The following is a 13,682-nucleotide window of genomic DNA, read 5'->3' as shown; positions in this document are numbered from 1 at the left end:
ATAATACCAGTAATGCAGGGGTGGATGTCTCAAGTCCCCTTTAATGGTCTAAACAGTGAGTAAGGGATGTTAAATGCAAGGTGAAGATAACGAACAGTGATCAATCTCATAACTCCTACAAGCAATACAAAATAGATAGTTGGGCAAACACGGACCCCTGGACACACCAGAGGTGGGATCGGGTGCCTAGGAGGAGTAGACATCCCCTGTTCACCGGTCACACCCGCCGTGAGCCCCATATCCGAATCAGGTAAACGGAGTTATCCGCAGTCAAAATCAGTGTGCCAAGAACGGCTTAACAATCGGTATGAAACACGTCAGACAGCATTTGACCCAATGCGAGGTTGTATTGACGAACTAGATCATTATAACGACCATAGAATTTGCGAAATGCTGACTTCAATCGAGACTGTTGAAATCCCTGTACCATCAACTTGTTTGTCAGTAGATTACCTCGATTTAAAAACTGACTATATGAATATGAAGGAATTCGTTGCATGTTAAAAAATTCCCTACCAAGCAAATCAACATGAGTTCTTCCAGAGCTTTCCCCCATTTCGCGAGTACCGCCAAGTGAATTCTCGTATTGAACATTACGAACGAATTTATCTTGCCCCGCTTTATCTACACGGTGATGTATTGATGAATGTTTTTATACAATACTCAATTGACTGCATGTTTTATAAGACTCTTTATAGATGCTACCCGTATTTCTACATACACATGTTTCTCGATTTGAGGAAAATATGGAAATAGAAAGTCTTTGGGTCGAAACCACTGACAATATTATGTCCCAAGCTTTAAGTGAGATTCAGTGCGATTAGTTATTTGGAGAACTTAGTCTGAGTCAGCTATCCGTGTTTGATATATGCAATTTTGATCTGCAGGAACTTCAAACAGTGGGCAGTGATGTTGTTTTTTGGAGAAGGTGGGCGGGAATTAAAGAAAAGTGTGGGTAATGTACAGACAACCCACACTTTTAACAATAAAAAACACGACAAACTATGGTGCAATAATTGATATTCACTATCCCCGAGGGATGAAATTTTGCATTGAATGTCACATATTAATTTTTCATAAGTACAAGTTGCGTCTGGGATGTGGAATTTTTGCACTTTATCTGGAGCATTTTCAATTTGACTGAATTCCTTTGTTCTACGACTGAGCAAAAACACGAAATTTCCATATTGTATCACAATAGGAGTTTTGATCAATCCGCGCATTTAATTGAGTCATGGGTTTTTTCGGAACATGAGAGGTCCATTTAGGGATAACAATGATATTATTATAAATGAAGGGTCAACTATCTTTTTTTTTCATTCTCAATGTGTTTATAGTAATTGTGCTAAGTATGCCCACGAAAAAGAATATATTTGGAAGAAATTTTGAACATGGCATCGGGCTGAGCAGTGACTATCGATCTTTTATTATCCAGGAACTGATAGAGAAAGGCAATGGTACTTTCGTCGGTAAAGTGCCATAGGGAGTTTTTTTCTCGTGTATGTTGCAAAAAAAAAGTTAGTGGGAAAACTGTTAGCAAAATCTGGCATCGTTTCGTCCAAGAGGGTTCAATAAGTAATACATTGAGACACAGAAGAGGCAGGCCAAAACTTACTGAACCAGATATAAGATTCATAGAATTTCTAAAACGAGAGAAGCCATCTATCTATGGTAAAGAAATCCAAGTCAAGCTAAAAAAAATATTCACCCGTATCCGGCGATGTGTTTTCATCAATTATCAATCGTTCAGTAGTTAAATACCCAAACTTTACACCTAAAGGTTGAAACGTCAGTGCAGTGCGCATTATATACATGGACACCTACTCTACACTCAAGCTTATGTCATTTTTGTCAGACGAAAATAACACGACAAATTATGTTCATGGACGAGAATGGTTGTAAACTTTCAAGTCTTAATCCTGCCTATGGACATTCAGAGCGGGCAAACCATGAACTGAGATTAGGAAATATGTGGCGAATAGAAATTCAACTTTGAATTTATTTATTTAGAGAAGCCACTATAATTTTGTCGATGAAACTTCAAATACCTATACATATCTAAATTTTCGGTGTGAGGCAAGTCAAACGCAAGATGAATACGGACAACCTGTTTTGCTTTCAGGTTATTTCATTGTAGTAGACAATTGTCCCAATCATTAAAATTACGCAGAAAGAATACCCCGTCTATATTGTGGACAGCAAAACGTGTAAGATGGATTTTTACTGCCGTACTCTACGGATTTTAATCCAGTAGAAAACTGCCTTTTGGAAATCAAAAAGGAATTGTCACAGGAACACTTTTTTACCATATTTACAAGTAAACTTAAAACTGTCAATAACACGTGCATTGGAAAATTTCAGAAAGCTATATGAAAGGGTTTTAACTTAACGCCAGACACCCTAACTTTACTTGATAATTCTCTATGACCTGTGTTATATATATTTTTGTATGGAAATATCTATACACATCAATACATTTACGTAAAAATTAGTCTTCTATTCATTATGTTGATTATACTCTTTTCGAAAACCTTCTTTGTCAGCAAAATTCACGTGCTACCTGTAGTTTTTTTTATGGACATGTTTAGTATCAATCGGAAAAATTGCGGGTCATTACCAGCGCTCCACGCGTTTCATACCATAGAACAATTTTACCACTTCAATGCGTTTGATTGTAGATAGTGTATACAGGCTGACACACATCACAGGTATTTAATTCTCAGGACCAGACAGAAGGTCGACAGAACAGGGAGGCCATGTTGGATTTTAAAGTAAGACAACATTATTATAGAGTATTTGAATTAATGACCTCTGTGTTTTATATCATACTATAATTCTATTTCGTTAATTATTTTAACCTGCCAAATCTCTAATTGAGATTCTTTTTATTGACAGTAAAGTTCTCGTGTGTCCCGACAGCAGAAATGCATCCCCGGCGCAGTGCTCAGGAAGTCCTACTGTGTGATCTGTGTGAAACTGTCCCCCTACAAAGTCATTGTGAACTTTGTAATATAAATTTCTGCGTTAACTGTGTAGGAAAACATCTCTCGGATTTCTCTAAAGACCACAGAATCGTGTCCTACAGTTGTTTAGGGAGAAATGCTGCCCCTAACTACCCAAATTGTCCGAAACACGCTGGAAAACACTGTGAACTTCACTGTGAGAAATGTGATATACCTGTCTGTTCTACGTGCGTCTCCTCGGGTAAACATGAAAGTCACAGGTTATCCGAATTTTTGGAAAAACTCAGCGTTAAAACACAACGTCAACAAGAAGATCTGGAAGAACTTGAATCCAGGATTTATCCTCGATATAAAGAAATGGCGTCCGATATTCTAACTGAGAAAGCCGAGTTAGAAACGAAATACGGGAAACTGACCACAGCTGCTGACCAACAAGGAGAAATCCTACACCAGGAGATCACCGCCATTGTCAACCAACGAAAATCCGTCATCCAGGAGATGAAAAATAAACACCTATCTACCCTGAATAAAAATGCAGATGAAATCACACAGAAAATTACTGAACTCAAACAGATCATTTCTGACTTGAAATCAATACTAGAATCAAATGACGTCTCTTTAACCTCTGCTTACAAATCTAGGAATTCCGAATTTAGAACATTACCGCCTAAAGTCCAAATTACAGTACCCAGTTTTTCTGCTCTAAAAATAGGCAAAGATCAGCTCAATGAAATGTTTGGTTCTCTGTCGCCATTATCCATTAACACAGAACATGGCGACACAATGAAGTCAGCAGAAGCTGTATCGTCTCCTCCAGTCAAACCACTGCTTGATGAGCCGCGCCTCACCGCCACCATACATACTGGGTATAGCAGACTATACAGTGTTAGCTGTCTGAGTGAAGATCAAGTCTGGACACACGGAAATAACGAAATCATGAATCTTCTCAACCTCCGGGGTAAACTACTGACATCAATACAAACCAAGTCAGGGAACGAACCAGAGGACGTAGCAGTGACACGGGAGGGAAATCTTGTTTATACTGACTATAGAAATAAAACTATAAACTTAGTAAAGAATAAACAGATAAGGACTGTGATCACACTACAGGGGTGGACACCTTACAATATCTGCAGTACCGCCTCTGATGATCTCCTGGTTACCATGATCAGTGATGATTACAAACAATACAAAGTTGTGCGTTACTCTGGCTCCACAGAGACACAAAGCATTCAGTTTGACGATCAGGGTCGTTCTCTCTATTCAACCGGTGATTATATCAATAAATATATCAGTGAGAACAGGAACCTGGATATCTGTGTGGCTGACAATGGAGCTAGTGCAGTAGTGGTGGTCAATCAGTCAGGAAAATTCCGATTTAGATACACCGGTCAACGCTTTCTTATCTTCATGAAATCATTTGATCCAGTTGGCATCACTACAGACAGCCAGAGTCAAATCCTGACGGCAGACTTTGACAATAACCGTATCCACATCCTAGATCAGGACGGACAGTTCCTCCGTTACATTCACTGTGATTTATTCAGTCCTTGGGGTTTACGTGTGGATATCAGAGACAACCTCTTTGTGGCTGAGCGTGACACTGCTAAAGTGAAGAAAATCCAATATCTATCAACATCGTGTTAATTACACATCTCTACAGTGTTAATTAAACAGTTCTACACAGTGTTAATTACACAGCTCAACACGGTGTAACTTACAGCTGCTTGTTAGTTACATATGCTTGTTAATTACAGCCTTGTGTTAATTACAGCCCTGTGTTAATTACAGCCCTGTGTTTGTGATGTGTAACATGTACTAGTGCTTGTTAGTATAATTCATTGAACGTTAATCTCTCACTGCTGTTTAGTAATTATATCTGACAATATCTGTATTATTATATTCAGTGGATCATCATTACTCTGAAGTTGAAATAAAAAATATGCTGGAGTTCCTCATTGACAATATATTCGTGGTCTTTGGTGATCAGGTCTTCCAACAGTCTGTTGGAATGCTCATGGTCACGAATTGTGCTCCTTTGTTAGCTGACCTGTTTCTATATTCATATGAAGCAGAATTTATTCAAAAACTTCTACGTGAAAAGAAAAAAAAACCTTACTGTGGCCTTCAATTCGATATATCAATGATGTTTTGTCTATTAACATTAATAACTTTCATTCATGCAAGGTGAAGATAACGAACAGTGATCAATCTCATAACTCCTACAAACAATACAAAATAGATAGTTGGGCAAACACGGACCCCTGGACACATCAGAGGTGGGATCAGGTGCCTAGGAGAAGTAAGCGTCCCCTGTTGACCGATGTAGATTTGATATATTTCTGTGAGCTCGAAATAAAGGACACCACATAGTCTTCCATTTCTGCTTCATACTTAGATATTTTATTGAAAGTAGACATTAACGGCAAACTGACAAATCAACTGTATGACAAACGGGATGATTTCAGCTTTTCCATCGTCAACTTCCCATATCTATGTAGCAATATTCCATTATCACCTGCATATGGTGTTTATATATCTCAACTGATTCGAAATGCTAGAGCTTGTTCTGCGTATAGTTAGTTTTTAAATCGAGGTAAGCTACTGACAAACAAGTTGATGGTGCAAGGCTTTCAACAGTCTCGATTGAAGTCAGCATTTCGCAAATTTTATGGTCGTTCTAACGATCTAGTTCGTCAATACAACCTATCACTGGATCAAATGCTGTCTGAAGTGTTTCATACCGATTGTTAAGCCATTCTTGGCACACTGATTTTGACTGTGGAAAACTCCGTTTACCTGAACAGAATGTAGGGCTCACGGCGGGTGTGACCGGTCGACAGGGGATGCTTACTCCTCCTAGGCACCTGATCCCACCTCTGGTGTGTCCAGGGGTCCGTGTTTGCCCAACTATCTATTTTGTATTGCTTGTAGGAGTTATGAGATTGATCACTGTTCGTTATCTTCACCTTGCATATGTCAATGTAATGGGAAAGAAAAGAAAATATGGCTGAACTGGGAATCGAATACATGACCCTTCATTGCCGTGATATGACTTGACCAAGAATTAGACCGAATACCCCTGTATTACCACTCAGCTATCCAGATTGATATCGATGGTTTGACTGGACCGGGAATCATACCTGAGACCCCTGTACTACATCTGAAATAGTTAGGTGTCCTAACCACTGAGCTATCCAGGTCAATATCCGCAGTACAAAGTGAGTTTTTCCAATCGAAATTTAGCTGTTGCTATTAACTTTGTACTTTGCCATCTTCTTCTCCACAACCACTTGGTCAATTTCACAACTGATATCATTCATTCGTGGGTAAAGGGAATTGAAGTTTGTTTAAATGAAGGGTCAACGGGAAAATAATCAGGAACAGGCAAAAATAGGATGGGTCATTTAAAAATCTTCTCAAGAACGACTGGGCCAGAACAATTGAGATTAATGTAAAAGTTTCCTGATATAGTATAGATAAAAACATGACCTGTCCCAGGGTTCGGTAGGACCTCATCAGACAATCAAAGTTTTACATGGAGATATAGAGGAAAAATATTCACAAGAACGAGGTCATGATTAATCATATTAATATGCAAGCATCCCCAGGTAATGCAGATTCAAGTTTGTTCAAAATGTGGGCCTCGGCGGGTGGGGGGTGTACAATAATTGACACAAGTTTTATCCGGGGGCGTATAGCGAAATGTTTTTGAAATTCTTCATCTCAACAACAGCAAGGTCATGGTTAGTCATGTTAATATGCAAACACGTTCAGATAGTACCGGTAATCAACTTCAGCAAATCATTTGCAAGTGTAGCAGGTGTGTGGATTCAATTTTGAATATAGATTCCTTATAACAGAAACTTACATTTTACACCATTATCTTTGACTTTGCAATCTTGACCTTGAAATTTGACTTACATTTCCAAAACTTCAGATGAAACTTGAACCTTTCTACTCATCACTTTTGAATTGAGAATGAAGGGTCATTCATTTTTCATATGTGCTTTTAGGTATCAAAGTTTTTAAACTTGTGACCTATACCTTGATGTTCGACCAGCTATTAAGAAAAGGTTATATCTCCGGAACTATTTAAGTACGGGCTTTCATATTTTGTATATAAGATATCTTATCACAATACCTTATGACGAAATTTGATATTGTGACCTTGACCTTGAAGATCCACTGCAGATGCAAAACTTTAATTGAAAGTTCAACTTGCCGATAACTTTTGAATGTTGAATAAAGTATAATTTATTTTACATTGTATTTATTGTGACAAGGCCTTTCATTTGCTACCAAAGGTTCTCAACGTGTAACCTTTACTTTCATTTTGACCTATTTGTAAAATATATTAACCTAGGTAATATCTCCTGAAGTGTTTTAGATAGGGCTTTCATACTTTGTATATCAACTCATTATGGCAACACCTCATTGTATACTATATATAGTGCTAACTTTTACATAGGAATACAGATCGAAAAACATAATTTTATGATCACAACAGCTAAATAGCAGAGGGTTTACCTTGACTTGCCTCTTGCATCAATTCAGCAGAATAATAGGGTTCACCTGGACTCAGGTGAGCAATGTTGCCCATGAGGCTCCTGTATTTGTGACTGATGAGATACTTTTAAGTATTAACAGTTTAACCTGGTGTGAGACTGGTTCCATGTTACTCAGTTGCTAGAGCACCTGACTAAAGAGTCTAAGAGCACCTGACTAGATATTCTGTAAGCACCTAACTAGAGATTCTGAGAGCACCAGACTAGATATTCTGAGATTTCCTGACTAAAGGTTCTGTAAGTACCTGACTAAATATTCTGATAGCACCTAATTAAAGATTCTGAGAGCTTCTGACTCGAGATTCTGAGAGCACCTGACTAGAGATTCTGAGAGCATATTACTATAGTTTAACAAAGCACCCGACTAGAGATTCTGAGAACACCAAACCAGAGATTCAGTGAGCACCTGACTAGAGATTTTGGGACCGTGAGTTCGAATTCCAATCCTGTCCATTGCATTTTCTGTGGCAAACAGCTATGTCTACAAATATTCATGGACAATTGAGTTGTTCTACAGTTGATATAGGTCACACGGTACAACACTAACCAGTCGTTTAACGAAGTGAAATAAACTACTCTCCCCTTCCCCTATATTATTGTTTTGTCTGATGTTTAGGATATTCTTCTGGTGTAGGTTGAAGTCCAGCTGATTGACCTGATATTTCCCTTAATTTAAGAGAACTTGAAGAATTCTATCTGATCAATCACTTCATGTTGAATTCTTGAATTAGATAGGACATTCTAAGGTCTAGGAACTTGTGCCCAATCCTTTTCTTGAAACATCTGGACTATAAAATATGTTAAAATCAAATTTAGTTGATTTCCAGAAGAATAACCCAGCGATGTGTTAATAAAATGTCCATACTTATTGCAAGGAGTTAAGTACACATGGTCAGTCGATCTACGATAGGTCTTTGTTATTCACGATTTTTTGTTAAAAGTAAGTTTTACTTCTATCTGAACACGTCACACAGATGATCAAAAGTAAGTTTTACTTCTATCTGAACACGTCACACAGATGATCTTCAAAGCGTAGCTGAGAGCTCACTAATGCGTTCAATTTGTTATGAATTGACAGTATTGATGTGATTTTTATCATTTTATTGATACATGTTTTAAAAATTACTTGATTAGAATATGAAAATGAGCTATAGTGTCAATCCCTTTAACTTTTATCCCCAATTCCAAACGAGATCTTTCCTATGCATTTTGGTGTTTATATTTGTCAACTGATTCGATACGCAAGAGCGTGTTCGGCGTATACATGTAGTCAGTTTTTAAATCGAGGCAAGCTACTGTTAAACAAGTTGATGGTACAGGGGTTTCAACAGTCTCGCTTAGAATTGACGTTTCGCGGGTTCTATGGTCGTTATAACGATCTAGTTCGTCAATACACCCTATCATTGGGTCATGTGCTGTCTGCCGTGTTTCATGGCGATTGATATGCCGTTCTTGGCACACTGATTTTCACTACGGATAGCTCCGTTTACCTGGTCAGGATATAGGGCTCACGGCGGATATGATCGGTCGACAGGGGATACTTACTCCACCTAATCACCTGATCGCACCTCTGGTGTGTCCAGGGGTCCGTGTTTGCCAAACTATCTATTTCGTATTGTTGTAGGAGTTATGAGATTGATCACTGTTCGTTATCTTCACCTTTCATGCTGGAGAAAATGTTATCAGAATAGCTCATTTTACCTTTCAGGTCATGTGATCTAAAAAGGGTTAACACTATGAGCCCCAGCCATTCCAAATATGAAAGATAGAAATGGAACATTTTACATAATTTCATTAACAAACCTGAAATTTTCTACAGCAATAGAGCTATCCAAGTTCTACAAAAAGTCAGAGTCTCAGAAGAATTATCCTCGTCAATCAGCCGGACATCTCAGGTAACTGTTAACCTGTAAAATTGATTTCAACTTTAAGAACTAGGTAACCGAAATGAAATTCTTCCCACCATTATATTGTGCTATTAGAACATGAATGTCTACAAAAATACATATAATCATTCTGTGTGTACCAAACTGAGAACAAACCTCATATCAAAAAACATTCATAAGGCGACACAAATTCTTGTTCTTCGGACAAATTACCCCCAAAAATTGGGGCGGGCGAGCAATTTACTATTCATAATATTAAAATTTATTTTCAACATAATTTTCAGGCGGTATCGTAATTAGATCAAAGCGAGCGATTATGTTTTTTTCTTTCTTAAACTTTTGTATGGTAAATCAATAAAAAAAAAATTAAAATCAACTGAACATGTAAAATAACCAATTTCTATTTTTTTTTTAAAGGGACAGTAACTGAAAGTATTGGTATTTTTTTTACTCGAAATTTCTGAATGGCATAGGAATATATGAAAATAACTAATAAAAACATTTTTTTGCACAAAAACAAGAGAAACCCCAATAAGAATATGTTAGATAACCGTTTTGGTGTAAAGAAATACATATGAAAGAATAATTGCCCTGCAAGACATTAATTATTTAATCATAAACAAAATCATGTTCATAATTCATGTACCTGCTTTGAGGATAAAAAGTGTTTAAAATAATCAAATCGTGCAGTTATTCCTGAAATATATAAAATTGAGCAGTTTTCATTGAATCAAATTTTTGGTGACAAAATGAAAGCAAATGCCCCTTTGAATACACATATTGATAACTCAGTACTTGCACAATTACAGACAGTGTTTCTGTAAGCCATTTTGTTTATACCCCAATGTGATGATGGTAAATAATAAATTCTTTTATTTAGACAGAATAGCACAATTAGTACAAATGAATAATTTACATCGTGGTCCTGTATAAAACATATTCACAAACAGATAAATGAGAGAATAGAAAAATAGATAACATAGTATAAAATATAAACATAGAATATACACATGGTATCACTGGAGAAAAAAATAAACATATACATCATATCTATATATCACTTATTTTAGTAATAATGCTGCAAATATGCTGATTTAAAAGATGTAATAGAACCACAGCTTCTGACAGACTCGGGCAACTGATTCCATAAAATCGTGGAGGATGTCTTAAGAGACCGTTTATAATATTTAGTTCGAACTTTTGGTAAATATAAAATGCCACTATTGCTAGTTCTTGTTGTTCTGGAACTAACTTGGCTGACAAAATTAAAAACGTTCATATATTCTGGTGTCTGGTTATTAAGAACCTTAAAAGCAAGCACTAGTTTTCTATATACAAAATAATCATGAACAGGCATCCATTTAAGAGGCTGTCTACGATAGAACCATGCAAATGGCTATTGATGGACATGTGTCGGAATTTCATGAAACTTGGTATATATGCTTTAGATAACATAACTTGAACGTAAAAATAATTATTTCCATTCCACTTGATCGGTAACCATGGAAACGAGAGACACTTGGTTTTCCCCATTTCTATATTTAGATCTATTAAAAAAAATCAGACAATGTACTCTTCTTTTTGGTTTAATGCAAAACCCATGTTTTGCAATTTAATGATACCTATTTCATGATATTGCAGAGACAGATAGGAATTAATAACACATAAACAATCAAAATTTAATACACAGTGCAATAAAATATCAAAGTTTTAAAATGAGAGAAATGCTGAAATTTTGCCTAATTTCACCTATTTGCACTGAAACAGGTATAGTTACCCAAGAAACGCTTCAATAGACATCATATTTGATACATGTGTAGAACATATCAATTTCTAATATATATTAAAGGGAATTTGGTTGCAAATGAAATTTAGTGGTATATTGGGGGGGGGGGGGGCTTTGCAAGAAAAAAAGAGGGTGGGGCAATAATGTTGGTTGTGTAGTGTTAAAATCTTCAGATAACGTAATAATATCATTGCACATGTCATGCATGAGCATTAATGAAGGGTGAAAATAATTGTTTGTTGTACTTTGACCCAATATTGAAGGGAGAGGGGTTATTTTGAAAAAATCTTCCACCATTACCTTCCACCAATAAATAGTACATTTATTGTAGTCATATACAAGAATCGTGTATTCAAAGCGTTTTTGCTTTCTATCAAATTCAGCAGGCAATTACAACATATGATATATCTCTCATGTTTTAAATTCACTCTGCATATACATGATCATGTAGTTTTATTGTAAGTAAAGCCATAAAGGATGGGGGGAGGGGGGGGGGGGGCATTCCACTGTAAGTCAGGTAATCTCAAAAATTCATTAACGTCACATACAAGATCATGAAAGACACATTCATTATAAACATACAGATTTAATGATTGCAATTCTTTTTTTCTTTTTTTTTTTGTTTATTTTGTTTTGTTTTTGTTGTTGTTGTTGTTGCAACTTTCAACTGAAACTATTGGCAAACATATCCCATAGAAGAACATTCAATTTTTCTGTACATTTATTAAAAAAAAATGAAACAAAAGTGTGAGTTTTAGGAAATCTGACATCTAGAAAATCCTGAGAGATGTAAAATAACCTCCAAGCAGTAGATATTTATTTCAACCTAAAGGATTAAATAACCTGAATAAAAAATTAAAACATTTTTCCTTAACCACTTATGAGTTCAGTCATAGATAATATATATTGGATAATAATTGGCTACATTCATTTGCAACACTATCACTGATGACATTCTGGAGGTCTTCGTCATTTTCTAGACACTCCCCATTTTTCACTATGTCAATACAAGGAAAGTAATTGTTTGGTTCCTTGGAAAGCAGGGGTATGGCTGTCTTACTTCAGAACACATCTGCAAAATAACAAAACAATTCTTATTATTGCATAAGTTTGCTTCTTCTCAGGACCCCCCATCCCCCCCCCCCCCCCCCGGTCATATAGAAAACCCAGACATATTAGCATCACACGTGTTTTGAACGTTAAATAACCAGAAAAGTTTTTAGTTTTATGGCCACGTTTAACCATAAATTACAATTTCAGCAACTCATCCTTTGGTATTAAAATCCTCCTTGCAATTTGTTCACTGTTTTTATTACACAATAATATGCATATGCACCTCTTTTAATCATTAAATTTGAATTTAGAGATCGAGATAAAGATTTTCATTTCATTGTGAGAATTTTCTATCTCAAATGAGTATGCACTGATATACTCTTTGTGATGTAATAAAATTAAAAACTTGACAATTAATTGATTTATAGATGGTGTTTTATTTTCTAGTGTTCACTTAAAAAACAATATTTCATGGGTCAAGTTGTCTAAACAAGGGGTAGGTTGTCTAACCACGGGGTTAAGTTGCTTAAACATGGCTTGCCTGAAGCATAAAACTCAAAGTAACACAAAATGTGAAACACTAATGGCAACAAAGAACAATAAACAAGGTAAAAAAAATTTGATACGAAAAGAGAGGTCTTGTTACAAGAATTATTAATATGAAATATGACAGCCTATCATTCACCCAGTTTTAAAATTTGGGTCAAATTCCAAATTTAAGGTCACAAGGTCAAAACTTTAGCAAAAAAAGTAACTTCTACAGGGGGGAAAAATCGGTGCAATTGCCAAAATTATGTTTTTGAGCATGAAAGTAGGAAATGATATTTCAACTAGAGTACTGTTTTCAAGCCCTTTCAAGTTTTTAAATCTATTCAACTTTTTCAAAAATAAGGAGGGTGATCGCTTATCATATTCAAGCAACCTGAAATTTGCACTATTGTTTATGTAAGCACTCTTTAGTTCTAAGTCACTTTCTGTCTAATGTTAGATGACCTGTAATAAGTGTTTACAGTTAACATTTTAGTGGTATCTATATATTGGCTGAAGGAAAACGGATCAAAAGCCTATATATATTGTGGTATATACTATGCAATCTTGAAAAAAGGTGTGCATTATATTCAGCAAAATACGGTAACTGATTTTGGAAATGATCAAAAAAAAAGTTTAGGGTCGGGGGCAAAAACTAGGGACGGTCGGGTAACCGGAACCACACATATTCTTTAATTTGGCCTGTTCACTGTAGGGCTCTTGACTATAGGCAAGGTTTTAATTAAAACAAATATCTTATGTACTCTTAAGTTTATTTTTTTTATTTGTCTACATAGATATTTATACAATACTACATATACATATGGTATATGCTACATCTATAATGTGAACTTGTTGTCTTACATAAAACACAATTTTATTTATCGAAATCAGGGGA

At 36.0% G+C, this 13,682-nt stretch overlaps 1 protein-coding gene across 1 annotated transcript; it reads left to right on the top strand.

The window, feature by feature from the left end:
* The first annotated feature begins 2,573 nt into the window (after positions 1-2,573).
* LOC125663363 (uncharacterized) lies at positions 2,574-4,921 on the top strand. The gene is made up of 2 exons (XM_056146469.1): positions 2,574-2,771; positions 2,896-4,921. The coding sequence occupies exon 2, from the start codon at positions 2,925-2,927 to the stop codon at positions 4,608-4,610; it is 1,686 nt and encodes a 561-aa protein (XP_056002444.1). The 5' UTR covers positions 2,574-2,771; positions 2,896-2,924; the 3' UTR covers positions 4,611-4,921.
* Positions 4,922-13,682: the final 8,761 nt, after the last annotated feature.

This window comes from Ostrea edulis, chromosome 8 (assembly GCF_947568905.1).
Source record: "Ostrea edulis chromosome 8, xbOstEdul1.1, whole genome shotgun sequence".
Classification (NCBI taxonomy): Eukaryota; Metazoa; Mollusca; class Bivalvia; order Ostreida; family Ostreidae; genus Ostrea; species Ostrea edulis.
Note: the sequence above shows the minus strand (reverse complement) of the source record. Positions and strands in the feature narration are given on the sequence as shown.

Bases quoted from the DNA above. Each gene is read 5' to 3' on its own strand.
- LOC125663363 (XM_056146469.1), top strand. From the start codon at position 2,925: ATGCATCCCCGGCGCAGTGCTCAGGAAGTCCTACTGTGTGATCTGTGT.